Consider the following 27,999-nt stretch of genomic DNA (forward strand, 5'->3'; position numbering starts at 1 on the left):
CAAGTTATTCCCAAAGTTCAGTTAATGAAGGGAGCATTAATTAGCATGACTAACTAGAGCATAGGTTTTGTTGATTTTTTCAGAAAGAAATCTGAAACGGGTTTCAGACTGTGACAGCTTCAGACTGTTTCAGGGCTGTGACACAGTTCACGATGGAAGATAACTGATAAGAATACACACGGGTCCTTTGGCCTTTCTTCTCTTCTGCTAGGAACCCAACCGAACCAAACCAAACCCCCATAGAAATCTCCTGGCTGGAAAAGAAAGAGACAGAAGGAAGCAGTATAACGTTTTTCTTGAAGAGGAATAACTAACACCCTTCAAGCAAACTGACTCAACATAGAGCTGGCTTGTATCCAGCTACGAAAAGGCAGTTGGCTTGGTATTTTTGAGTGTCAGTACGGTCTTAAAGATGGTCATATCTGACCAGCGGTGACTGTTTGACAAGGATTTCATTGTCTCCCAAGGGCTGGTTGCAGCTGTCACTGTTAGAGAAGCATCAGTGATAGGAAAGCAGTACAAAGAGTATCGCCTACTTCTCAGAAACATTCTTCTCCTGGCTTTACATCATGTCATGAAGAATAAATCTTGGAAAGCAGACTTCATATATATATTTATTTTTATATATATATATTACTGCCCTGCAAGCCTCCCAGCCTGTCAATTTTGTCACACCAAAGCTGGGAGAGCAGCATTACCAACTGTATATGGCACCGCAAGCCCTTTCCTAGATGTAACCAGACAATAATTTCACTTTATACCTCACAGAAGTCATCCATGCCATTGAATAGAGAAGGCAACTCTTCAGTCAGCTCATTTTATGACACTGGATCAGCTTTGATGGAGTTAACTACAAAAGCCAAGCTTATTCAAATCATCAATATGCTAGGAGTCAGAACAGCTTGAATATGGCAATTGAAAGCAGCAAGACTTCAAAACACAGAATGTGACACATTTGTCAAGTTATTACTATGTTCTTAAAGTGGAGTTTCTCTAGAACCACTTCCTCTGAAGACGATGTGAAATTACATCCATTTAATAAACTTTTTACTTTAGAAGAATTGTGTTGTTAGCCTTGACCCCCATGAACAGAAGAATGAGGTCTCCCCATTCACTCTTAATGAAAAGCTTTTTTGTTGAATATGTGTTAAACGGCCACAAGTAGCTGTGACACTTAGGTCACCCTTAAGAGCCTTTAATTTAAAGACAAGATAGATTCAGTTGACATGGGGAAAACCTAAGGGAAAAGAACCAAACAAGCCATAGACATAGGCACAAGCACACACACACCCCCAAATTTCAAATCTAGCAGACTACAGCAACACAACCATTATTTTTCATCCTGCCTCTTGCTTTTTATTTAGATTTGAGCTTGGTGGATTCATTACTTCAGTTGAGGTACAATTTAACCAGCCAATAAGTTCTATATAGGAAAATTTAAAATAGGTTTTACAGGTTAGTTTGGTATTCTTTAGGAAACAACTCTTTGAAGTTAAGGTTTCCTCCTCCATGACTGTATTTCCGAACTCTTTGGTAAATAAATAGGGCCTACACTTCTTGGCACTGTTAAGCACAACATATACATTCAATTGTATTAAATATCCCATAGCAAAAACTTACTTGATATATAGTCAGCAAATGTAAACTTAGCTAAACTAAACTAGAGCACAGACTAGTGGTTTTGAAGTATCAATAGGAAGTTACTTGCTACCTGATAGATCGCAAGGAGGAGAAACTCCAACAACCCAGTAATATGCGTATGTAGCTCACAACCTGTCATTGTAACAAAAGAACTCAAGAGCCATTTTCATTAATTAATATATTTTCTGCATTATAGTTAACATATGTACTTTCTTCGTGTCATCCTTATTTCGTTAAGTATTGATATTTTGTTATATTCAGACATGAGTACATTTTCAAAGTCTTTTGCAATAAATATCATAAAATAATAGAGATTCACATAATAAATATTCTTTACAATAAAAAAAGTTTTAACAGACTTTTGTCTTAAAAATAGTTGGGATTCAACTTTGTGTTTTATACATAAAATATACAAAAAAGGACCACAATTTGTGGCTAAGGCAATAAAACAGGGACAGAATAAAATTATAAAGTACAGAGCAGAGCTAAATTCACTAAACCAAAGGAGCACAAGAAAGTTTAAGTATTCAAGAACGTTTAGGTGACTCATTGACACCTGAAGGCTGTTTGGATATATGAACACCACCAACTTTAATATCAACTGATACTGACAGACTATAAAAACGGGAGTAGAAGGGTGGAGTGAGCAATATCCTTCAAAGACTTGACAGCAAAAGAAACAAATGAGTATGTTGCAGCCATAATGTCTCCAATGTGAAGATCTACATAGTGTAGCAAAAACTGAAGTTACATTGAAAATGTAAAAAGGAGGAGGCAGGGTAATTCTCAGGACTGAGAATGTTCCAAAAGTTAAGACAAAAAGAAAGGGAAGGGGGGAAAAAAAGGGCGGAAAAAAAAAAAAAAAAAAAAAGAAAAAAAAGCAGGCTGCTTACAGAAGAGTCAGGCCTTTCATTTGGTAAAGCCTTTATTTTACATCCCTCTCCAGAAAGAGCACACACACAAAGTTATTTCAAAATCCAGCTCACTCATGAAAGTTATTCTTCCTTGGTACCCAGGGGGTTAAGAAAAAAAAAAGAAGATAAAAATTTGCTGAGAACAAAAAACATCTTTGGGAAGATATTCACAGAGCAAGAAGCTTCAAGAGCCCAGTGAGCCCTCACCGTCTCTTTCAGGAGTGGTTCAGTTACAAACTCAAAAGACCCTGCCCACGCGGGTGGCAGATGCAGATACCAGGTCCACACTTACCAAAGAGCAGCAATGACTACGTAAAAAGCTCCACACTCAGCCAAGTCAATGGGAAGAGGAGAGCAAAGATGCACAAGGAAGAACTTGTGTATTTGAAGTTGGGGAGACAGAAAGGAAAGCAAAAGAACAGCCCCGTCCCCCCGCAAACGGAGGGGGGAGCAGGGGAGGGAGGGAAGGGGAAAAAAAAATATCAGCTACAACCTGAAAAACTGAAGTTGGAGGAAATAAACCTCCCTCCAAAAATCATGAGGGCTTGCCCTGACCCCGTGAGGGGCAGCTCTCCAGTTTACAATAGACTGTGTTGGAGTTCTTGCATCGGCAGCCTGGACGATTGAGGCGGTCGTAACACCCTCGACAGAGTTTCAGGCATCCTTTTGCGGGCGGGTAGCAGAGCAAGCAGGGCAGAAGCAAGGACATGGCTCCCATGCACAGGTACCTAGAACAGCAGTGTGCCTGGGAACAAGAGCAGGGATTATCCGCGTAAGAGTCCCCTTCATCGTCGTTGGAGCAGTGGTAGAAGATCCCTTTGACCAAGCACATGCAGGTGCCGTACTCCACCATGCTCTCCGCGGAGCACAAGCACTGCCGGTTGCAGGCCAAGCACGACGGGAGGGCCCTGGGGGCCGTGCACTCCCCGCACTTGCACTTCCCACACTGTTCGCAGATGAACTTGTGCTGCGTCAAGTCCTCTTTCAAAGGACCCTTCAGGTCATCGACGATCAGCGACGACTGCTTGGGCTGCGTCCGGATGGTCCGATCGGACCTGTGGCCGGAGCCCGCCCTGGACGGAGGGGACCGCCCCAGCAGTCCTTGCTCCGAGGAAGCGCTGCTGTTGCTCCCGGAGCTCGCCGCGCTCCCCGTGCTGGTCGACCTGCTCAAGACGGGAGCCCTTGCGTTATGCTGGTGTGCCACGTGACTGGGTCTGTGTTCATAATTATTATTCACATTAATTGGTATAATTTCGTGAGTCCTTTCATGCTTCTCTTGCCTCGGTGCTGTCCGCGGACCAGACTTTTTCACCACAGATGGACCTTCGGTGTATTCGTTGCTGCCCCTGATGGCCTTGATCTGGTCCAGTGACAAGATCGTGGTCGGCTGGCTCTCTCTGTCATAGTCCAACCGTTGCCGGCTGTCCAAGGAGGGCTGCTGAATCACCACTAGTGAACCACCACTGCCATGTTGACTTTGGGGCTCCATCTGTAGTGATCTCTACTTCTGGCATTCAGTGGGAACCTGGCATGCATCTGAAATCCTAAAATAAGAAGACAACAGAAGGTATAAATAAACACTGTGTGTTTTCATATATACAGGCACACATGAGATCAAGGGCAAAAGATGAATAAAAAATGGGATACCTTTTGAAAACTGAAATGATATGGCAAACCACAAGTTGCCCCAGCCACCTGGTACTGATCTCTTTCAGCAAGGGATTACAGCAACGCTGAGGACCTGGCCAAAGTCCAGTAATGGGGAGAGCCTAGGTATGGCATCACAGATGAGGAATGCAAAGGAGACCCCATGCCATTTTAAAAAAAAATAAAATCCTGGTATTAACCAGTATGCTTACTTGCCAAGCCATGGAAAGTGCTTCTCGCTTGTTACAGAGCTCAACATCTGTCTAACCAGCAATCACAATTCTGAACACCCCCAAAACTGAGTTGGAAACAGATAAGGACACCATCAGGTTCCTCTTCTGTACAGCAGAGTAAAGAACGTGCACAGTCCTCACTCTTCAGTCTGAACGTGCAACATCAGAAAGCTCAACAGATTTGCTTCCGAGTCCATTTGGAAAGTCTCCTTTTTAAAGTGACGTATGCGCATTACAGAGTCTCGAATTAAATACTGTCAAGTGGCCAAGACATTTTCTATAAGCAAGTAACTCAGCATACAAATCTAACGTGCTCCTTATCAACTCCAACCAAGGGTGCAAACAGCCTGTTTTCAAGTCTCTTCTGACCACAGGCCAGGTTGTGAAAGAAGAAGGGGTAGAAAAGGCAAAGATGAACTAGGTGCCAGAGAAAAAAGCACCTAAGGATTCATAAGAATGATAAGAGCAGACAACTCAAAAACCCCAACAACCTCAAAACACAATCAAAAGCCACATCCATTTTCACAAGACAGACAGATTACAAGCTTCTCAAGTAAAAACAACATCTTCTAGTCTCCTTTTTAAATAAACGTTACCCATTCTCATTCCACCTAGCTACTGACATGAAGATTGCAAAGCCAATTGAGAAAACTGCAGTGACAGTTCCATACCTGTACAAAAACTGAGGCGAGTATCTAAATGCCACATTTATACAGAGAACCAAGAAAATAAACTGCTTTCTTTTACTGACAGTTGGGGGAAAGTGCCTTTTCACTCCCCCCGAGATGTCATACATGTTTACCTGAAAGAGGAGAAAAAAAAATTCTAACAAGCATTTGCGAAACTCATCCAATGATCCTGAGAAAGAGCCCGTCTTGCCTACCCAGAGCCCAGCTGGCACAGAACTGTTCCCCACTCAAGAAATAAGGAGTCGGGTGGAAACACTGGGAGGGACGAGAGCGAGAAGGTAGGAAGCATCTTTATCACTCTGACCCCTAATAAGTGGTAAGGGTCAGCTTCTCTCAGGATACGAAATCTTTGTGCTCATCCAGATTTCATTTCACATATAACATCACCTGTGCAGGCTTCAGGGTCGCCAGATTAAGAGGGGGGAAAAAGAAAAAAAAAAGAAAAAAAAAGAAAAAAAAAAAGCCAGTTCACTTCTAATTCACCCCACATAAGAAGCTGCCTTCTTCACGAGCACCGAATATAAATCCACAACAGACCGAGAGTGAATGAATGTGAAAAGGGGAAGATTTACAGCTGTACCAACCCCGAGCGGGGCTCCCCGGGGGGATGAAAAATAATATCCCAGGAAAATGCGAAAGACATCCAGTGCCATCTTTGGGGAGAAAGTGCAACATCAAGGCGGCGGGCAGAGCGACGCGACCAGCTGCAGAGCGCGGCACAGTTGAACAAACCACCGTGCAAACAAAGTTTTAAACTGGTTTTTGTGCGCGTCCCCCCTTCCAGCCCCCCCAGCCCATAAAATAAAACAACGTACAGCAAGAAGGGAGAGAGACCTCATGTTTCCGCAGCTCCTCCGCCCTTCCCACAGCTCAGCAATCCCCCTCTCGCCCCCCACACCCGATGGGAAGGGGGTCTCGTCTCGTCCCGTCCAGTCCTCCCGTCCCGCTCCCTCCCGGCCCCGGGGCGCGGAGCGGAGCCGCTGCGGGAGAGGAAGGAAGAGGAGGAAAAAAAAAAAAAAAAAATATGAATGAAAAAAAGGGGGCTTTTTTTTTTTTTTCTCCCCCTTTTTTTTTTTTTTTTTTTTTTTTTTTTTGAGAATTCCATCTTTCTCACAGCACTGAAAGGAAGAAAAAGAGCTTTATTTAACTTAGTACAGTATAATGTGTGGTGTGTAAGGACCATTCTGTATGCTTCTACCTTGGCCCTCTATTGCATGTTTTTTTTTTTCTTCTCCCCTTTCGCAGGGGGAGGGCAGGGACCGAGGCCGTTCCTTCCCCCCCCCTCCCGGAGGGCGGACTCCCCAGCATTTAAAGCTGCAGCGCCCGGCCCGACCGGCCACTACCGCGCCGGGGATTCCCCGCCGCCACCGGCTCCCCCCCACCTGCCAGGAGGCGTTTGGTTTTATACATATAGATATATATATACACACGCATTATTTTTTAGCTTTATGCTCATTTTCAGCAATGGGAGGAGCTCCCCCCGCTCCACCACGCACACGCACCCACACACACACCCCCCCGGCCCGTGGGGTCTCTCAGGTCGCCCTGTTCCTCGCCCACGGCCAGTGCCGGCGCCACCCGCCGAAGCCCCATATGGCCCCTCGGGATTTTGCTGGGGGGGAGCCCGGCATCGCCCGGCGGCACCTGCTCGCCGCTCCAGAGCGGGACGAGCCCCCACCTCACTTAATTCCACGGGGTGGCCAGTAACGGCACCAGTCCAGTCGCCGGCGGCTGGCAGGGTGACGGGGGCAGGGTGCGCGGTAGCTCCTCGTCCCTCGCGAAGCCCTCCCGGTTCTCCACTCGGCGGAGCGGAGGGGGAGCCCTGCCCCGCCGCAGCCCTCCGGCGTCCAGCCTTCTCTACCCGGCTCGGGGAGGGGGGGGGTCGGACGAAGCGATGTCCTTCGGGGTCTCCGGGGGTGCCGGGAAACAAACCGAGCCCCTTTCTTTGCAAGCGGTTCGCCCGGGTCCCGCTGCCTCCGACGGGGAGCGGGGTCGGGCAGCGCCGGTGCAGAAGGTCTCCGGGAAGGGCCAGGCTCCTGCTCGGCTGGTTATTTCCCTTTTCGGAGGGGAGCGGTGCCGGCCGGGCTCCACCGCATGGTCCTCCCCCAGCGCAACCGCAGCCCCCAGTGCGAGAAGAGCTTTTTTTTCTTCTTCTTTTTTTTTTTTTTTTTTTTTTTCTCCCCTTTCTGCTGTTGTCGCGGTGAGAAATCGCGGAGCGGCGCTGGCTTTCAAGGCAGAGCTGTGCGAGGCGGGCGGGCGGCAGAGCGCAATGGCTGTGGGAGCTGCCATGTGCTTGGTGCTGCTGTCGGGGGGCCGGGTGACAGGCCGGCAGGGCGGGCGGCACGGCGGGGCGAGGCGCGGGCCACACTCAAGGGTAGCCCCCGGCACAAAACAAAAAAAAAAACCCCAAAAAAGTCTTGCACGAAAAGTCTCCGGAGCCTCCTCGGTAATTCCCAGAGAGGCTCCCTCCAACAGGCTCCGGCACGCCAGCGAGATCCCCCCGCGTCGGGCAAAGCAGGCGCAGTTACACAGCTAGAAGGTGTCTGGCTTTTTTGGCTTTTTTTTTATAATTACCAGCAAATTGCGAGCAGCTGACGGGGAGCCCGGCACCGCAGCGGCGGGCAGCCCGCCCCTCGCCCCGTAGCCCTCCCCGCCGGCTGCGGGACCCCCCCGCCACCGCCCCCCGCACCTGATCCTTACCTAAGGCCGAGGTGAGCGCCTGCTTCCCGAGGCACATTGGCGGCCCCGGCGCGGAGTCCAGCCCGGGCAGTGTCGGCAGCCGCGCACCTCCCGCCGCCCGCCCCGCTCCGCTCCGCGCCGTCCCGTCCCCGCCGCCCTCCCGTCCCGTCCCGTCCCGTTCCGTTCCGGAGTGACTCCGGCCGCGCTCCGCCGCCTTTCAGCGCGCAGCCCCCGCCCGCCGCCCGGCCGCGCCCCCGTGATGTCAATGTGTCACTCCGCGGCCGCCCCCAAATCCCGGACTGGACTTCCCAGCCCCGCCGCCACCCGTCCCGGGGGCCCGCCGCTGCCGGCCGGCAGGGAGCGCGGAGGAGCGGGATCCCGGGAAGGGGGGTGTCTGTGTGTCTGTGCGTGTCTGTCTGTGTGTGCGTGGAGGTTGCGGAGCTCAGAGGGGTCCCCGCACACTCACCCGGTGACGGCGGGCCCCACCCGCGCGGGCGGCTGGAGGGGAGCTGCGGGGTGAAGGCAGGGATGGATCTTCTAGCTCCCAGGCAAGTCTTGCACGAAAAGTCTCCGGAGCCTCCTCGGTAATTCCCAGAGAGGCTCCCTCCAACAGGCTCCGGCACGCCAGCGAGATCCCCCCGCGTCGGGCAAAGCAGGCGCAGTTACACAGCTAGAAGGTGTCTGGCTTTTTTGGCTTTTTTTTTATAATTACCAGCAAATTGCGAGCAGCTGACGGGGAGCCCGGCACCGCAGCGGCGGGCAGCCCGCCCCTCGCCCCGCAGCCCTCCCCGCCGGCTGCGGGACACCCCCGCCACCGCCCCCCGCACCTGATCCTTACCTAAGGCCGAGGTGAGCGCCTGCTTCCCGAGGCACATTGGCGGCCCCGGCGCGGAGTCCAGCCCGGGCAGTGTCGGCAGCCGCGCACCTCCCGCCGCCCGCCCCGCTCCGCTCCGCGCCGTCCCGTCCCCGCCGCCCTCCCGTCCCGTCCCGTCCCGTTCCGTTCCGGAGTGACTCCGGCCGCGCTCCGCCGCCTTTCAGCGCGCAGCCCCCGCCCGCCGCCCGGCCGCGCCCCCGTGATGTCAATGTGTCACTCCGCGGCCGCCCCCAAATCCCGGACTGGACTTCCCAGCCCCGCCGCCACCCGTCCCGGGGGCCCGCCGCTGCCGGCCGGCAGGGAGCGCGGAGGAGCGGGATCCCGGGAAGGGGGGTGTCTGTGTGTCTGTGCGTGTCTGTCTGTGTGTGCGTGGAGGTTGCGGAGCTCAGAGGGGTCCCCGCACACTCACCCGGTGACGGCGGGCCCCACCTGCGCGGGCGGCTGGAGGGGAGCTGCGGGGTGAAGGCAGGGATGGATCTTCTAGCTCCCAGGCGAAGGGCTCCAGCTCCGCGGAGCCGCTCTGGTCACGCTGCCGAGGGATCCTTCGGTGTGTTTTCGCATCAGCATCTCAGCAGGGTCGAGCCAGACAGAATAGCTTGTGCCTTTATATTCATAAAACGTTTCCGCTCCTTCCAGCCTCTTAAAGAGGCAGCTGAGGGCTCCGGGAAGCGTTTAGCCTCGTAATCCTCCCATTAGATAGGAAACGGCTCTTCCTGCCGTTTCCCGGCTGGTACTGAAGCACCGAGGGAGCAGGGAGCGCACCCGGAGTCTTCCTCTGCCGCCCTCCAGCCCCGCTCTGCGCGGTCCCACCCGGGGCTCACCAACGCCTTCTGCCAGGGTGCTGGAGAGATCACAGGGATGCCTTCAAAGCCATTGGTTTTGAGGCCAAATACTATCTTTGTTTGGTTTGGTTTTGGTTTTTTTATATTTTTTTTTTTTTAGTGACTAAAGTGTTTTAAAAGGCAACTGAAAGAACGTGGAAAAAGGATGTAAAAAGAAATCAAAATTCCGAGAATTATTTCATAACAACACGCAACGTATTGGAACAGTTGAGACTTCCAACGCTTGGCTAAAGACCGCTGCAGCCCCAAGTTTATCTAACACACTCTAACTGGCTCTTTATGATCTCTTTCACAAAAATCATATTCTTCCACCTTTTGCCCCAAAGAAATAAAATACATATTAAGAATACGTGGAGCTGCTTAGGAAGAACTTCCATCCAAAAGTAAACAATCCCTATAAACAAGAACACAGCAGTGCAAAGGTATTCTTCTGTGACACAGTCTGTCCACTCAGACCACACTCATGGATGTTGTGCAATTATTTTTCATTAAACTTCACTAGGCTTAGAAAGAAAATACCCAAACTACCGTTCGGTTTTTTTTTTTAATTTCCATCATTATACAAAAACTTTACTTCATCCGCATATTTCTCTATGAAATAAAATATTTATGCGTCAAAGGTTATCCACTGAGTATCACCAATACTTCTCAGTTTGTCATTAACAGACTGCTGATACAAGCAAACTATAAATACTGCCTTCCCATTGCAGAGGCTCAGGTGAAAAACAGCAGCATAAAAATCTTTGGCGTGGTCATAAAAACATCCCAATTCATCATTAGTACTGCTAGGGGAATTAGAAAATGCGATTGCTCACCAAAAGCGTTCTCAGACACACTATGAGCGCAAAGTACAAAAGCATTTTCAGTGGAATCCATCTGAAAACTTTGGAACCTGACACGGTCCAAATGAACAACAATTCCTACTGAATAACAAAAGCAACCAAGAAAGCTAACGAAAACTACTATTCTGGGGTAGCGCTTAGTGCCGTAAATCTATCTTCTCCCATGATATTTTAGATTTTTTTCACCAAACAACTCTTGTGTGGATAAAGACAAACCAAAAGACGCAGCATTTACGCAGAAGTGCTACGCACAGCAGTTCTGGCAGGGACAGGGACAGCGGGAGCATCAGAGGCAGCAGTGGGTGAGCTGCAGGTTAACGGGGGGTAACCAAGCCTTTCGGCTTAGCGGGGCTCTGAGAACACTCCCATTTAGCAACTGACTTCTCACAGAAGTCCCTATTTATTTTTCCTGCTGTAAAAACATTGCTTAACACCTTTCCTTTCACACCTCCAAAGCTGGTACTACCTTAAAAGAAACACCTATGCCAAGCGTAAGAGCTTGATTTTAGAAATACAATACCGGGCTTAAATGGGTCAGTAAAATAACCAAGAATACTGGCAGTGGTTTACTATCACTTGGCACCCGAATTAACACTTAGCTGAAACAAGGGCAAACCCTACAGCTATGTCAGGAGCCTCTCCACAGGCTCAAGCAAACATGCCCACATGTCACGCAAGCCATCTCATCGGATTTTTTCTTGGAAATGGTAGCAGCGAGCAGCTTTTGTTAGAGAAAGGAGAGCTAAAGTTCTGGAGAATAAACTGGCAACTTGGAAGGGGATTAACACACCTTATGACTGCATCCTGGCACAGCCCGAGCCTGAGGATTGACACACAGACAGGGGTGCCATGCAACCACCTTATTTTCCGCCTCCAAACCCTCGTCTAAAGGCGCCTGTCTCTCCCTCTGACAAGAAGTCAGGAGGGACCAGCCCTCTCTGCCCAAAGTTAATCCTTCTGAAAAACCTCCCAGAATTAGGTTCAAGAGACTGAATGATGGCTGATAGCCGTGATTCAATCCCCGTTTCCGCTTTCACTTTGAGGATCATGTACTGGAGATAATCTCCACCTTCTGCAGTCGTACGCTACTTCTCCCTCCTGCAAGCTTCGGCGCGCCGAAAGGCACGTTGTACAGAAGCACAGCAGAGTCCAACATTGGGTTCTGTTTGTTTTTCTTCCTAATCCACACCCAGAAGGCAATTTCTTCTCTAGGCCACTTGATTGACCGCTACAGGTAGTGAATGACACCTTTGTAAAGATGAATTGGATAAACGCTGTGGTCCTTCCACTATCAGGAATGAGTAACACTGCTTTGGTGTTGCATCCCACCTGGGAATACCACTGTATTTCCCCCTAAGTGGCATCTCCCAGCCCCTGCTAAGGCACAGATCCCAGCTGAGAAAGAGGACACGTATTCAGTCGCACTTCACTCCTCAGCAGTTTGAGGTGGCTTAGTCTGTGAAAAGCAAGAACTATCCTATCTATCAGCACAGTATCATTTCAGAGAGAAGAGGTGACAAACAGCCCATTCCTGAAGCATTCGATATTCACTGGTCCCATCACTCATCTTCTGTGGTGATAACCATCTTGAGCCAATATAGCTTTGAGGAAAACTCAGCAGAGAAAGTGTTTACCTTTACACAAGTTATTTGCCAGTTAATAACCAACCTTCACAGCTGTAACAACATTTCTAAAGTTACAGAGGAATTCTACAACAATTTTAAAACCCACACACATTAGCATTGATAACGAAATTAGAAACAAAATTGTTGTGCCAGTCTTACCTTGAGAACGTGTATGTTCCCTGCCAGCTGTGCAGCGATCATCCTGCAGAGGTGGGTGTTGGGAGGAACAGCTGGGACCTGCAGCTCCCCGAAGCTTTGTGCCTTGGCAACTTCACTGTTGCACTGGGTGGAACATGGCGGGTTGGTGGTGTTTGGAGGCTCAGGAACTCACAGTGCACTCAAGAGAGCCTTGGAGACTCTCAGTGCAAGGAAACTATATGTACTTGTTGGGATAAGACCAGTAGAACTGAATATTTAACACTTACACTGGTAGGCCTATATATATTAAAAAAACCCCCACCACAGCAAACTCCAATAATCAGGGTTGTTGAGCCTGGAGAAAAGAAGGCTCCAAGGAGACCTTATAGCCCTTTCCAGTATCTAAAGGGGCTACAGGAAGGATGGGGAGGGACTCTTTATCAGGGAGTGGAGCGATAGGATGAGGAGTAATGGTTTTAAAAGGAAGGTTTCTGAGCAGCTCATTAAAAATCTTGGTGGTCCTATCTTAAGCTGGCTGGTGCGTGAGATGAAATAAAGCTATTCCAAAGAGCTGCAGTGAACCCCACAGGTGCTGTGGGGACAATGCTGTGCATTACCCCAAAAAGGGGCTGTGAATCACTTCAGGGTACGGAAGAGAAAGTGAAGGATGATGTGAGGCAGCATTTCCCACCACACTTTTGGCTAGACAGGTTGACCTTTATCTGAGATCAAAGGCACCAGCAGCTGGGGATTTCTTCAGCTTCTGTGCAAGGACTGTTCTTAAAGTTCTCTGGAGAAGTGCAGCCACGTAGAGCTGGTCCTTGCCATCACTGCGCTGTCTGGGGATCAGCACACAGGAAATCCTCAGTCGCAATGCAATCTCGAGTTTTCTCTTTAGAAGATAACATCAGTTTTTCTTAGAAGCAGAAGAGATAGTAAAAGGCAGCAGCCGGGCAAACCTCTGAGAACAAAGGGACGAACCTCAAGGTGAACCTGCTTCACGCACATTTGAACGTTGAATCAACGTACAGGGGAAATGCTGCAGAGCTGGGGGGTTGGTCCATGCCCAAATTCAGCACGAATGAACAAGAAAGAAAATGCAAAGGTTTGTAGAACAAGTTGAGGGTTTGAGAACACGCTTCCCCCCTGCCCCATGTCTTGCACCCTATCAAAGAAGCCGGTGTTTTCCTTGGGTTGTCCTCCCGAGCCTGGTGAGCAGCTGGAGACACAGGGTTTGGTGGCCAGGTCAGTGACACATGCCAGCTATTTCTGACTCACTGAAAGCTCAATTTGGGACTGGTGAGAAACACTTGGGGGGTGCAACTTGGCTAGAATCCATGAGATTTTTTTTTGGCCTTCCCAGGTGGTATTTTTTAATGCTATCTTGCTTTTGCTGTGAAGAATAGCAAGGCAACTTTTGCTGTCAAAAACATAATTGAAGACAAATAGCATGGAGGAAAAGCTGTAGGAAAGACAACACATCAGTAAAGGCACCCAACAAGAGGCGAAATGTCACTCTCCTAAGGGCAGGCCACAGCACATCTCACCATTTTTCACTGCTCACTTGCCACAGAGGCGACCGGCACATTCACATTTCCCCTGCAGATACACACAGTTACTTGTTTTCTCATCAAGTCTGTTTCTTCCTCCAAGAGCTGCCTCTGTAGACTTCACATTTAGCTGCTGTACTAACTGTCTGCGATACTCTACTAAGGCACCGATGATGTCTTCATGACTTTATATTAATTCTTAACTCTTTTAGCAAGTTAGCTAATATTACTTCATCTGCCTGTATAAAAAAAAAAAAGCTTTGTGAAAAAGGAAAACTGCTATTGGTGCTTAATACAGATTTTATTCATGTCTATTGTAAATGACATTATCTGCAACCCATTGCTTTCTGTCTTAGTACTAAGCAAACATGATTCCTTGCACAGAAATTAGAATAAGCTCTGGTGTATTGCAATTTTCACTGACAGGAGAGTATTCCTGTGTTGAATTACATTATCACAAATACATATACATATATATATATAGTAGTTTTAACATCACTAAGGAGAAGGAAACAAGGGTCTATGAACCTAAGAAGAAGGCTAAGTGTTAAAAGCTCTTCTTTCTTTCTTGTCATTTTGGATTGTGCAGATTTCAGAATGGCTCAGTCCTGACCCCTCTGTGTCCGTTTGCTGTCAGAGGCTGCAGAAAGACTCATTGCTGCAAAGCCACAACATAAAAGTGTTACTCAGTTTAGAGAGCAATTGTGTGGGTGCCTCCTTTGACCCACCTCTTATTTGAAGGCCTGGTATCTGAAGGCTCAACTTTTTCTATTGAGATGTTACCAGGTGAAAATTTGGCCCGCACATGGGATCAAAGGGCTGAGCAAAGCCCAGCTCCCCAGGAGGAAGCCGCCCGCTCAAGCCCTTGAACCCCAAAGCGGGGTGCGGTGGCAGAGGGTGCAGGACAAGAACACGTTCAGTGGAGCAGCTCTCACGTCTCTCCTTCCTGACACCTCCTTCCAACATTAATTATATCTCTGAGAGGTGCCAGATTCCTGGATTGTGGCATCAAATCCCAGTCTCCCCAGCTGCACTCCACTGCATTTTTAGCATGCAACTGAAATAAGAAAACTGCAACATTACTGTGAAGACTACACTGACTCAGTGGGTGGAGGAAATCTGCACATCATTTAATTTCTGCAACCATATGAGCTGTGGACTGCATTATCAGAGAAGGAGGTAAAGCTCTCTGCTAATTTAAATACATGGCTCTGTGTATGTTTTTATTATCCAGCCACTTGTGGCGACTCGGGTATTAGTGCATCTCTGGGAATGCCTACACTTCATCAGGTTGTGCAATCCGTCACTGTCAGCTGAAGGAGGTCTCAGGAGCAGCGTTTCTAATTTGATTTGAAAATATACATGGAAACTCGAGACTGCTTCTAGCGAGAATGATGGGGTTGGCCTAATGAACACAATCTCTTTTGTCGCTCTCAAGAACAGTGTGCCAACAGCTAAGTTTAGGTTCCCTCCACAGCTGTAACAGCTTCTGTAGAGAAGAAGTAACTTGAAAGTCTATGTCACATTCCTGGTTCTGTTTTACTGATCGAAAGGCATTTCAATCAGATTTTAACAGACCACCTTCAATTCCCTATAGTGCAAGCAGGGAGGAAGTTTTTCCACGCATCCCTTGAAAAGAAGTTTGCACCAAGCTATAAGTTTTCTTTTTCCACAGAAACTTCTTCCCCTGAATCTTAATCCAGGTGTATGGTACCAAATGATGCTATGAAAGTGGGTATCCAGAGACCCAGTTCTCAAATAGCTCAGTTGTAGTCTTTGCTTTCGGACCAGAAACTGGGTACAGGAAAATGAACATGCCACCAAATGTCACTGTGGCAGAGCCACACGTATTTCTGGTTGCAGTATCATCCACTTCAATACGTAAGTATTTACAGATTTTGACTTCTTATAGGAAAAACCTGACCAATCAACCAACCCCACACCTTTCTTTTACTCTTTTATGGTTGCAAAGACATGGAAAAGATCTCTCATTACAACCCTACAAGAGTAGAGCAACATCACTGGTAGTTTGTTTAGTCCTTATAAGAGAACAAAGCAATATAATTTTGCTATTCACCTGTTTCATTTTTTTCTTTCCCATTTTCTGAGTTTTACTTCAGAAAGGTGCTGGTTTGCATTTGGCAACTGAAGTATTAGGTGTCAAGATATCCCTTGTATGTTTGATGTGGTTTATCGTACTCTATGAGAGCTTGCTAGTCACATTTTGAAATTTTGCTCTCTACTAACAACTCTGTCAAGGAATATTCAATGTGAAGACACCAGATCCTACAGAAATCAAAGTTAATCATGGTTTCCTTTGTGACTGATGAAGTCAGGAGACTTCTGTATTTTGGAGATAATTTGTGTCTTTGCTCTTTGTTCTAATTATATATCTAATATATCCATGTTTTCTATATATACGTATATAGAAAAAGTTTTTTTATGTAGTTTTCTCTATATACAAATATAGAAAAATTTAAAAATATTATCCCTCAAGAGCTTTTGGGTTGAAAAGGTCAGACATCTCTCACCAAAAAAAATTGGGGAAACCCTTGACAATAACAAACATAAAGCACATACTGTCATGTTATTGATGAACAACCCTCTGGTTTCCACCAGGGAAGGAGACGGGCCACAGATGAGGCAGAAACAACCCAACAGAAGCCAATAGGAAAGCCTGTGCTGCCTCTCCTGCTGGCTGGCACCCAGCAGAACGTGTACAGGCACACGCTTAACATGTGTATGTTATGACACCAAAAATCATGTGTTTGTGTGTGTGTGTGTCTCTGTGTTGGGGAGGGGTGGTCCCACTTTTCGATTCCCTCAATAACTATTTTGAAACCACTGCTGTGATTCTTGTTTCTTTCTGCAATTCGTGAAACACACTATTCTTGAGAAGCCAAAGAATTTCAATGTATAAAGGCCCCATCTACTATTGAAACACACTCTGTTTAATGTATCTAATAAAGCCTAATTGAGATCTTGTATCTATTGCTTCCCAAGCTCAGTGGCTCTGAAAATTATGGAGAAAATTGTTTTTTCCCCCTAAAGTACCACACTAACCTCCCACAACCCTGCAGCTACGCTACCGCAGGATGACGTTTCTCGGATCATCGCTGTGATACTGGAGTATTCACAAGGGAAGTACCGTACTGCTGCTTACAGCTGTTTGCGTAGACTTACAGTGCCTAATCTGGCCTAAAAGAAGCATCTGAATGAAGATAAAAATGCCAAATGTGCCCAGTTGAATAATACAAAAGGCATTACCTGTTGTATTACCATTACCACACATTCTTTCTGCGTGTGTTTCCACTGCTTTTTATGTTAGCCTAGAAGGGTGGGCATCATTGGCCGGCTGAATTCAGTGTTCGTAGTAACTTCTCATCTTGTTTATTAAATAAAGAAAAAAACCCCGACAACAGATCCTTAGTGGGTTATAGTCTTTTATGCATGGAAGGCTAGATAGAGTATTCAAAAAGGTCCTTTTCAGCTCCAGCAGATACTGAGGTCAGCTGCTCAGCTGCTATTTAGGTCCATACCTCTTAAGGCAAGTGAAACAGCTGGCATCACCAGACTGGATTTCAGCTCTGTAGAGGGTAATTATCAAAACTTAAACACCACTCTGTTCTTATAGCAAACTACCACTGCTTTTCTAATTTTTCTCTAAATGCCCCATCTCCAGAAAATTTAAACAGAAGCCTATGATATTCTTATGCAGGTAAGATCCCGTTTTCAGTGTATTGCTACCATATGCTGAAGGTATGGTACAGGTTGTACACCAGGGCTCCCAGAAGTAGTGCTACTCATCCTTCATCATACAAACAGCATGATATGTGGGAAGCAAATGGAAAACAACATTTTAAGAGCTGGATCAGTGTCAAGAATTACTTTCCAAAAACATTTGCTGAACTTTTTTAAACTTGCCACATGAAAAAAAAAAAAAAGTTGAGTCAATTACAAACACTCCTTTAGACTCATTAGCTCCTGTAGACTTAATTTTCCAGGGTGCAATTGCTTTTAAGTAAAAGTGCTCAGCCCTTCTCAGGAAGACACAGAAAGAATTGGTTGCTCAGAGAGTTCTTTCTGAGTCAGGAAGGAGAATTCCTGTCATTGACCCTCCCTGGGCAGATCTTGAAAACCTTTTCTTTTATTTTTAGCGGTGTTATCGAAACACACCGCCCTCACGCTAAATGATACCTAGATGTCAAGTCAACTCTATGGCAATTATCAATTTCCATCAGAATAAGCTACCGATATCACCTTATATGTACATGGCATGGCAGTATTGAATATAAAAGATAACGCTACTGAAAGGTAGATGCAAAAAGTTGAAGCTTTAAAAAAAACACCCCAAACTAACTCAAAACCAGAAGTCTTATCTCAGAGTTTCTTACCAAACCATGGGAAATATTTTATCTTTAAAATAATATAAAAAAATGAGCCTGCCACTGAAACAGCTGAGAGAGATTAATTTTCAGCTCTCATACCGACATTAATTGTAAACTAGTAGAAAGTGCAGATTTTTTTTGATTGAAAGGACCAAGTTAGTTTTCATCATGAAGGCTTTCCATAATGCCAGGAGATACCCTCCCCCTCCCCTGCCCCAAAGAAAAGGGAGAAAGCAAGCAAGAACCATGTCAGGAAAACCAACCAGGTTATTTGTTACGTAGAGAACTTCCTATCTTTAGCAGAAGAATGGTCTGGTCATAAGCAAATACAAGCAGAAAAGTCAAATCCCAATCTCCTCATTCAGTGCTGTCACCCAGATCTCCCACTAACTTCACCGGAAAGGATGCCCAAGTAAAAGCTAATGAAGGTTTCTGTATTACATGTTGGTTTGATGAAACACGCCGTGTTCCAAATCACTTTCACATCATCAGTACTGTCACATCATCAGTATTTTCAGCACTACTTGCTGCTCTGCTGAGCTGCGTAGAGGAAAACAATCCTTTCTGGCAGAGAATGCGAAAGAAGCAGCGGAACAAGGCAAGCGGAGAAAGAGGAAGGTGGAAAGGACGGAACAAAAGATGACGAAAGCTCAGCAGGAGGAACAGATCAATACAGTCGGACTTGCCCTTGGGCAGAAACATGCCAAGAGCTTCTTCCTCATTTCACAAAATGAGCACGAATAATTCCTCCGTTTTCAGCACCTTCCTCCCATGTATCTAAACACCAAGCTTCACACCACTCTGCTCCAAGTTGTTCTCAGAGGAGAGATAAGCGAATACCATCTATGTGTAAGACAGGCAGTGACTGAGCTCCTGGAAAACAAACAGCTCTGTGGTATGGTCTGTGTTCTGCGTTATTAGCAGTCATTACATGAAGCATCTCTAAGCAACAGAGCGAACACAAACTGGTAGGTACCGTCTGCGTGGCTGACGGGGCCAAAAACACGCGAGACTGCTCCCACGGCACAGCAGCATCCAGCTGAGAGAAGCGTGACTATTTTTGAACATGACACCTCACAGCAGTGATTACTACACTTAGAAGCCTTTCAGACTGCTGCCTGATCTCAAGAATCAAATGCAGTTGTGCTGGGAAGCCCACTGCCTGGGAGAAGGCACTGGAAATCACCTGCGCAGAGAGGGGGGCTCTGCAGAGGAACAGACCTCCCTCCACTCCTGCTTTCAATGCCCCAGCGCAGAAAGACTTTGGTCAGGCTACATTCTGTTCTAACTTTTTCTTCCACTGTTTCCCCACCCAACTTCATCCAAATTCTTAGAAAGGTTATGTACAGACTTGTACAAAACAGAGACTGACACTAGCTCTTGGAGGATTTCCCAGAGCAAGTTTAACAGAGATTATATAACACGTTAAATCTGTGTTGGCTGGGTTTGGTTTTTTGTTTTTTGGGTTTTTTTTATTTAATATAGATGTTATTATACTAGTAGTTTATTCTTCCTACCTTAACCCTCCAACCACCCTTTCAAATAGTTAATTATGTTTTGAAGAGATTAAAAACCTGAGGTTATTATGTACATTTTATTTCCAGCCCTGAGATAAGGCAGGACAAACGTGTTACAATTGGAGGGTCTTACCAAGTCACAACCACCATTATTTTCCCTCCACATATGCTACTATTAAAGTCATGGCAGGCATCATGCCTTTAACTGATGTAACAGCAGAACTTTAGAGCTAGTACAAAACGTTACACCTATACTCTATTCTTTAATAAAAGATCTCAAAGTACTTTACAAAAAGGGGAGAAAGAAAGTCTCACCAGGGAGAAATGACTTCCAAAGTTGTTGCGAGAAGAGCCGACTGGGAGAGCAGTGTGACTTTCCTGAACCCTCGCCTGGAAACCTTCCTACAGATCCGCAGGTTCTAGATGTGGGGAAAGCAGCCTGGGTAAAAAATACCCACAATTTTCATTTAAAGACAGGGTCACCTGCAGAGAAACAAAACATGTCCTACATGGCTATTCCATTTTATCCAGTATAGAGTAATTTTAGCATCATGTGTGATTGGTAAGTTTAGTAGAATCTTCAGGAGCTTAAGGTATCAGTGGAAATATGATTTTAGATACATTTCATACATGCAGATATATTTTAATTCATGCCACCCCCAAGACCCAAGGAAGGAAATTATCCAAAAGCTGAAAACCAGATAGCTCAAGACTATGGGGGGAAGGGGGGGGGCAGGGAGGACAAACACGAGGCTTGCACAAAGCAGAGAGCACTTGGAGGTGTTTGTGAAGGAGCAATGATCAAAGCCTCAGACCTCATGTTGTTCTACTGCTGTGGCTGCTCTTCACTGTAGTAAAGCTCCTGCAGCTCTCAGGTAAACTGTAGTGCGCTCAAGGTTCAGAAAACAGGGTTGGGGTTTTTTTTTAGCCTAGGAGGCTTTCCCCCTGGCCCCTGAGGACCCCCATCTGTCCAGAGGCCTCTGATGGAACTACTACAAAAATAACTGGAGTTGCTTCAGTGCATGGTGAGATGCCTCAAAAGAGAAGTCAGCTTGAACACATTCAGCTCATGCTCCCAAGCTCTACAGGCTCTTTATTCACTTCAAAGCAGGGTTCAAATCCTTGGTAGTCTTGGCCTGCACAGCTTTGTCTCAACTTCTTCTGTGGTCCCCCCAAGACAATGCAATATGGTAAATCCGTCTTAAAATTATAGGGCACTCATAATATTGAGGATATTTACTATTCCCAAAAATACAGCCAAGTCCAATCCTAACAGAACTGACTTCAAAAAATAAAGCACATCTTCGTGCAAAGCCATCTCCAAGATGCTCTTCCAAATAAGCACTTTTGAAAACACAGCCAAAGCAATCAGTCCACCATGCTTTACTCTGAAGGAACCACCAGACAAAACCCAATTGGTTTTGTTGAATGTTCTTGACATTAATACACTTTCATTTTAAATACCATAATAATAGGCACCTGCAGTAACACAGTTTTCTTTTTTAATTTAATCTACAGTCATTTATTGTACAGGCTTAGTGCTTTTCTATTTTGTACTTAGTGTAATGCTTGAGGACTTTAAAACAAAAAAAATACAGCCTAAGGGTTACTAACAACTCCCTCCTCCAGTGGATGCTCACCATGAGGCTGATTTTGTTGTCACGCTGTGTAAGCTTTTTCCTGGGTGAACTCAGACAACATAATCTCAAATTAATTTGAAATAGTGACTATGTCCTTACCATGAGTGGATACTACATTGCTGGCAGGAGAAAAAATGGAGGATTGTATCAGCAAATGGTCTAAAGCTCGTTTGGGCAGTGCAGCAGAGCTTACCAACAGTGATGGCCGTAGAAATTGCTCAGGACACTTCCTCACTTTCTCTTGAGGTCACTCAGGCTTTGCACAGCACAGAGGACACCCGTCCAAGGATGGTATTCTTCTCAGAGCTCCGCTCCAGTTCTGCCTCTGGAGACAGCACAGTGCTGCACAGCAGCACAAAATTTTTTTTAAAGTGCTGTTCTGGGACCCTTGCTCTTCATGTCACACCACCCTTTCTGCCTTGCATCACCTCTTCCCCAGTGCTTCTCCTGTCTTCTGCAGCTTCCTCCACATAATTCACACCAGCTCCTTAGCACGTCTTTTACACAAGCCACACATCTTCTATCACGTTCTCTCAGGAGGTGACCAAGCAGACTTACATAAAAACCAGTAGCGAGGAACAAAATGGTCTGTAGAAGGTACAAGATCCTTTTGATGGCTACAAATGCTTCTAGAAAAATAAAACTTCTTTGAGCTTGTTATTGTTGCTGTGCTGTCCTTCTTCTCCATTGCATTGTTTTTCTTGTAGAGTTTAGAAATAAACAATGAGCAGACTTAAGAAGAAAGGAAGAAACTGCCCACATGTGCTTTCTACTCATTTCTCTTCCTCCATACTCTTGCTTAGGTTTTCAGTCTCCCAACTTTTCCTCTTCTCACTGAGAAGAGATGCAAAATTGCCATTCTCCCTCTTGATACCACTACTTGATACTAAATTTCTGAATAATTCAGAAGAGAATCTGTCTTAACTTCTTCTTCTAAAGCTTTTGCAACTGTGCTGAGCCCTGCCAATAATATGATAATGAAATATTTCTAGGAGGAAAAAAAAAAAAAAAAATCTGTAAAAGCTCTCTGCATCCATGGGGCTTGCTGCACTTCAAGAGGGGTTGCTCCAAAGATTTCAGAGGTCTGACTTCCATACACAGCAAAGACTTCGTGCTGCCCTCAGTGCTGCCCTGCTGCGATTGTTATCTTTTCCAGTCAAAGAAGCCCATTTTGGAGGAGAGGAGGAAGATGTGAGAATTTCTTTTTCCTGAAAGAAAGCAACTGAAAGGGTATTCTACCAGTTGCAAGAGCAATGCAGAAGCCAGGGCTGGTCTAGAAGAATGTAGTCTTTGATGCTAAAAAAAAAAGAACCAAACCAACCCAAACCAAAGCCCAAATAAAGTATGAATCCTAATGTCTGCCACTTTATATACACCTTAAGTGTCCGAAAGAGTCAAGCTTCAGAAACACATCTGCTAATCCAGTGCTGATGGGGTTAATGAGATCAAAGCCAAATTCCACTTTGTGCTCAGCAGTGAGACACTTCCTACCATAGGGCCAGGGTGACTGTGTCCCTCCTTCAGCTCACCAGGCACAACTAAATCAGCATTAAAATAACACAAATCATCCCCTACTCTGATTATAATCAGTATTCCCACTTTCTGTCTCCTTCCAGCTCCATCAAGCCCCACCTTTCCACATTAAAATCAGTCAGTGTTTAATTTCAGGGTAATCTTCCTAATTCACATGTTTATTTTCACACATTTTCTCTAGCTCCTTTCCCATCCCTCTCTCCCCCATTTATTAGTAAGGGCTCTGAAGCAGGCACTTACCTTCTCACCCAGCAGACAAAGTGATCCCAAAATGCAGATCCCAAGCAGTCAAGTAAGGAAAGAACATCTCTCCTACCATCTTCTTTCAAGTCTCTCTGGCAAGTGCAGGAAGGGGCCTGACAAAGCTGTATGCAGCCAATTGTGTTATCAAGGCACTTGGCACTACCAGCTGATCCTTGATTACTATTCATCCCTCAGGAAAATAAAACACCCTTTTGTAGTAAAAGTGTAACCGGTTACTATGATGCATTACATATTAACAAAAGCAGCTTTTTACCAAAATTACAGATGATGAAAGCCTGGAAGTGGAATCAGACCAAGGTAACCAGTTGTTTCTACATGTTTCAGATAGAAAGCAGACAGTTTAAGATTTTCACAGTGCTGAGAAGATCAAGTGGTGGGTGAGTTATGCCACATGTTTGTACATAAAATGGTAGTGAGTTCTGTAAAACAAATGTTAAGGGTAACATTTTCTGCTACAGCAACCTTTCTGGGATAGCATCCTACATATGCAACTGCCAGCGCTGTACTAACCTCAGTTTTCACAGGGTCTCTTTAACATTTTTGTGCTTTTCTTGAAATCCACACAGAAGTTTTCAACATGCTTCCATATTTTCCTTTTTTTTTTTTTTTTTTTTTTTTTTACCCTAAGTGTACTGCTTATTAAAGAGCACAGTTATCCGAAAGGCAGATTCTACACTAGGTAGAATTTGCTGGTTTGGTGGAATAATCCCTGCTTAGGTGGTGAGGAAGGAAGCATTCCAGAATATTAAAGGATTTGTTTGTTTGCTAATCTACTTAAGCACCCACAGGCTTTAACACCCACAACTTGTGTGCTTTAGGGATCTTTCATGTCCATGGCCACTCTCGACGCAACTGCTCTGCATGGAAGCTGCAGATTCAGACCGGGGCAGTGCAGCAAGATGACTATGGGACACTCACCCGAAAAGAGCTATATGGCTCTGGTCCTCCACCTCCCTGCCAAATCCTGCCCTATGTCCCTCACAAGCAGTGCCTGCCCATACGTAGCTGCAGTAACCCACATGCTCTGCTATTTCTGCATCAAACCCAACCAACTCGTTAAGACGGCAACCCAAGTGCCAGGAGAAGACCTCACGTGTAACGCCAGTGAGCCTGCACAAACACATTTCACATCCTCAGTTTGGGAAAAACTGGCTGACAGAGAAGGGGGGCAGCTTTAACTGGCATTAAGCAGCACAGGCTGGATGTAAGCACCTACCCCTGTGTGAAATTTGAAGCTCTTGCCAGCGGTGTGGAGGAAAGACATGACCTCATTATTCCACAGCCCAGATAATCCGTTCCTGGATAAAGTGAGAGCTGACAAGTGTTTCACCTTGAAGGTTATCAAAGACCTTTCCACACTCTGCTGATGCGGAGGCATTTACTTTACCAAACAGGGATGTGAAAACTCCTCTGTTAGTAAAGGAGATAAAAAAAACAGGAGGGTGGGGGTGGTTAAGAGCACACTGCCATGCCACACAGACACAGGGATCGAGAGGAAGAAACCAATGGCATTTCCAGAACCATTAATGCAAACAGGATATATTTGCACAAGTTGATAAAATATTTTTCTCAATATTTTGAGAGTTAATGCTCTCATTTCCTTCCATTTACCCCTAAGCACTTTCTCTAGGTAAGTGCCATGGGGCCCCTCTTCACATCAGCTACCCCCTCAGCACTTCCAGAAAGGTAGCCCGGCTCTTAGCTGGGATAAATCACTCTCTGGACCATCTTCTAGCATCTCTCCAATGACTGCTGAAGGAACCCAGAGCGATTCCACTCCCCTAATCTTTTAGTTGAGATGAATCCAAGCTTTATGGCCGTGGGTTTTACACAGGCACGTGCAGTCAATGTGCTAGCCTCAAATTTTGTTGGAAGGACCTGTAATCTGTTTGAGCGATGGCTCCACACTAGTTCAAGAGGAAAGAATGTCATTGCCTTCTCTTGCAACACCTGCACTCTTGCTGGAGACCTGCCACGCAAACACAGAGCGGGGCTCACCCCCCAGCGCCGGTCTGGCCCTTGGCAGACCAGTTAACAGAGAAAACACACATCTCCTTCTCCTATCAGGGCTCTGGAGTTGTTGGATTTAAGTCTGCAGGGAAGAATGACACCATTTAAAATATTTAACACAGAACACATAAAGCCCTGGAGAAAACGGATGGCTGAGTTTCCTACAGAAAAAGATTAATAAATGAACAGGTAGCAGTTGCAGAAAGAGCAGACACAAAGCTCAAGATCAGGAATACGCTTCAACCGAAATATTTGTCTTCCAGATGTCAACCTGCCATTCAAAACATGCCCAACTACAATTGTGATTCTGCATGCCCCTTGCTACTCCCTAGGAAAAGCTCTTTATTAAATTAGATCATTTACCGCACTTTCTTTCATGTCAAAGGAAAAGGCAGCAGCAAAAGCAAAAGATTTTGAGGTTCATAGTAGATAAAAGTTATTGCAATTTACTGCAACCATAACAACATTAAATACAAACACAGAAGGGTCGCAATGCAAAACTAGTTTTCCAAACTCAACTCTGTCATGGGTTAGCTCCACATTGATCACGACCACAAGACAGAGTTTCGGGCAGCTACTACAAGGTTTACATAGGCCATCTGGCCCCTACTTTGGAGTAGCTTCCTTCACGCTTCCTTGGCCACCACTGACTGGACTTCCCCATCACACGCGTCACAAGCAGGTTGAGGTGCAGGTCAGTTTGTAGCCAGCTCCCACTGGAAGCCACTTTCCATGCCCCTGACCGCATTAGCACAGGAGTAATCCCAAGGCACACAAGTGTGAAGGAAGCACATTCAGTTTTGTCCCAACTTGGTGATGACAGGATGCAAGGCAAGTTCTTTATGCCTGCTTTTTACCAATTCTTTCAGGAGCTTTTCCCAAGGTTTTGGCAGTGGGTGCCCGCCTTCCAGGCATACATGTGACTCTTCAACTTCCAAGTAGAATTCCTTCTAAGTTCTCTCCTAGCTAGCACTAGATACTGAGCTACCACAACCACTGGACATTTGCTTTTCTAGTATTGGTAAAACTGTTTCACCCACCCAATCGATTGCTTTCCCTGGGAGAGCCAGGAACAACTAAAAGCCTTAAAAGTCAGTCTCCTCCACAGCCCTGGTGCTTGCCTGTTGCAATAAGGAGGGGATAGTTTTCCTGCCCATGAACTTGTGTCCATCAGTTCAGCTTACTGAGCAGCACACGGCAAAACAGCAGGCTTTACAGTTTGGCTTTCTCTTTACCTCTCTTTACCCCATCAGAAGAGAGTTTGACACCTGCTTCACAGGGAAACATCCTCCACAGATGGTCTTCCCACAGCACCAGCCTACTGATGCTCAGTCACAGGGGCATTATGGTTGGCACCTGCCCAGCTTCTGAAGGGGAAGGAGTTGAATGAGTAAAGAAACTAAAAGAAAAGAGACAGCATATGCAAACCAGAAAAATCAACTTTAAGGACACAATATTTGAAAGGCCTGACAAGTCTAAGTTCAATGACTTTGAATAACCATCTTTGAAAATTATCTTTATTCTGTCCCCAGTGTTTGCCTCGCACCGGAACTCAGCAAACCTTATGTTCTGTTCTCATTTAGAAACCGTTGGAAAATTATCCACAATAAACTTCATTCTTTTTCCAGGATTAAGAATTGTATACCACACTTTCAGTGAAAATCTGTTTTATGCATTAGGGAGAACATAGGACTGAACTTCTTTTCAAGTTAAGTGAAGACATTTTTGCATTTTGACCATAAATATTCTCCTGGTCATTTTTGGCAAACCTGTCAAAAGATATTTTATGCCATTTTGCAAGACTTTGTATTTAAACAAAATGTGCCTGAACATTGAAAAGCTGATTTAATGTTAACAATTCTGCAACTCAAGCAGTATTTGGGCCAAAAACTGCCTCCAAAAGATAATGGCAGGCAGGAAAAAGGCTGTACTTCTAAAGAACATAAAGAATTAAGTCTAGGAACCACTTCAGTAGTTACAGAGAGGATGGGAGAGAGATGTTCTTCTCAGACACCTTCTCTCCTGTTCATTGAGCCACTATCGTTCTATTAAAATTAGATCTCATGGAAACATCTAAACAACAACAAACGTGATTAACCCAGCAGAAGAAAGAAGGCCTCTATCTTTGACTTACTGTGAAGCGCAGAGGTGTTCAGGCTTATATGGCCTCACACTGCAAGCAGTTTGATTCAGTGCCAAGGCACAATGTGTTCAGTAAAACATGCTGTGAAAAGTTCAGCTCTGAATTAAAAAACACTCATTTAAATGACAGACTAACAGAAGATACTTTTGAAGTGCTCTGTCCTAGAGTGCCCTCATCAGTTAAGTTCCAATGAGAGGCCGAGGGTGCCAAAAGCGCTCACTGGACTGGATTATGAAAGGCCTACATTGCTCATGTGCTTTGACCAAAACTGAGTGTTTGGTTATTTTCCAAAAGTTTGATAAGGTTTCAAGGTGCCAGTCCATGATAACAGAGATATATCATTAGGAACAAGAAGGGAAATCATCATATCTTTCTTATATCTCAATTTATCTGTGGCTTGAGATAGAGTAAGATTTTGAGTGGCATCAGACTAGCCAAGTTTTCCGAACATAGTATTTGGGAGCAACATAAACCTTCTAGGGACTTCACTAATTTGCCTTAATTTAAATTTTTAAGAGTGTCTTTCTTTTTTAAAAATCAGGTTCCAGAAACCCAATGAAAAAAAGGGAAGTTTCCCACATTTAAAATCTCTTAAGGGATGTAGGTATGCATCAATAGTGTTGGTACCATTTGGATAAATGTGGTACCATGCAGATGAGAGGATATATGTTTGCAGAGATGGGTTTTTTTCCAGGGCACAAACAGCAGTCATGGGCCAGCATTCTCCCCAAATGTCTTAAAATTCACTATGTTAAATTCCCTCTGATGGCAACAGGTGTCTAGGTACAGAAATGGCAACCAGCTCCTACCTGCCTCTCTCTCAGTTTCTC

At 45.7% G+C, this 27,999-nt stretch overlaps 1 protein-coding gene across 10 annotated transcripts; it reads right to left on the reverse strand.

The window, feature by feature from the left end:
- Window positions 1–1,804: 1,804 nt before the first annotated feature.
- Window positions 1,805–27,999, reverse strand: SPRY1 (sprouty RTK signaling antagonist 1). Of its 10 annotated transcripts, XM_014949870.1 has the most exons (3): window positions 19,895–20,343; window positions 12,146–13,913; window positions 1,805–4,099 (listed from the first exon to the last, which is right to left on the reverse strand). In XM_014949870.1, the coding sequence occupies exon 3, from the start codon at window positions 4,042–4,044 to the stop codon at window positions 3,091–3,093; it is 954 nt and encodes a 317-aa protein (XP_014805356.1). In that variant the 5' UTR covers window positions 4,045–4,099; window positions 12,146–13,913; window positions 19,895–20,343; the 3' UTR covers window positions 1,805–3,090. The 10 variants fall into 10 exon arrangements, with proteins under 10 accessions (XP_014805356.1, XP_014805359.1, XP_014805362.1 ...); XM_014949873.1 differs by lacking the exons at window positions 12,146–13,913; window positions 19,895–20,343 and adding an exon at window positions 27,979–27,999; XM_014949876.1 differs by lacking the exons at window positions 12,146–13,913; window positions 19,895–20,343 and adding an exon at window positions 22,993–23,100.

Source organism: Calidris pugnax, unplaced genomic scaffold (genome assembly GCF_001431845.1).
Source record: "Calidris pugnax isolate Ruff unplaced genomic scaffold, ASM143184v1 scaffold42, whole genome shotgun sequence".
Lineage (NCBI taxonomy): Eukaryota > Metazoa > Chordata > Aves > Charadriiformes > Scolopacidae > Calidris > Calidris pugnax.

Excerpts from the sequence above, each read along its gene's own strand:
- SPRY1 (XM_014949873.1), bottom strand. The coding sequence starts at position 4,044 with ATGGAGCCCCAAAGTCAACATGGCAGTGGTGGTTCACTAGTGGTGATT.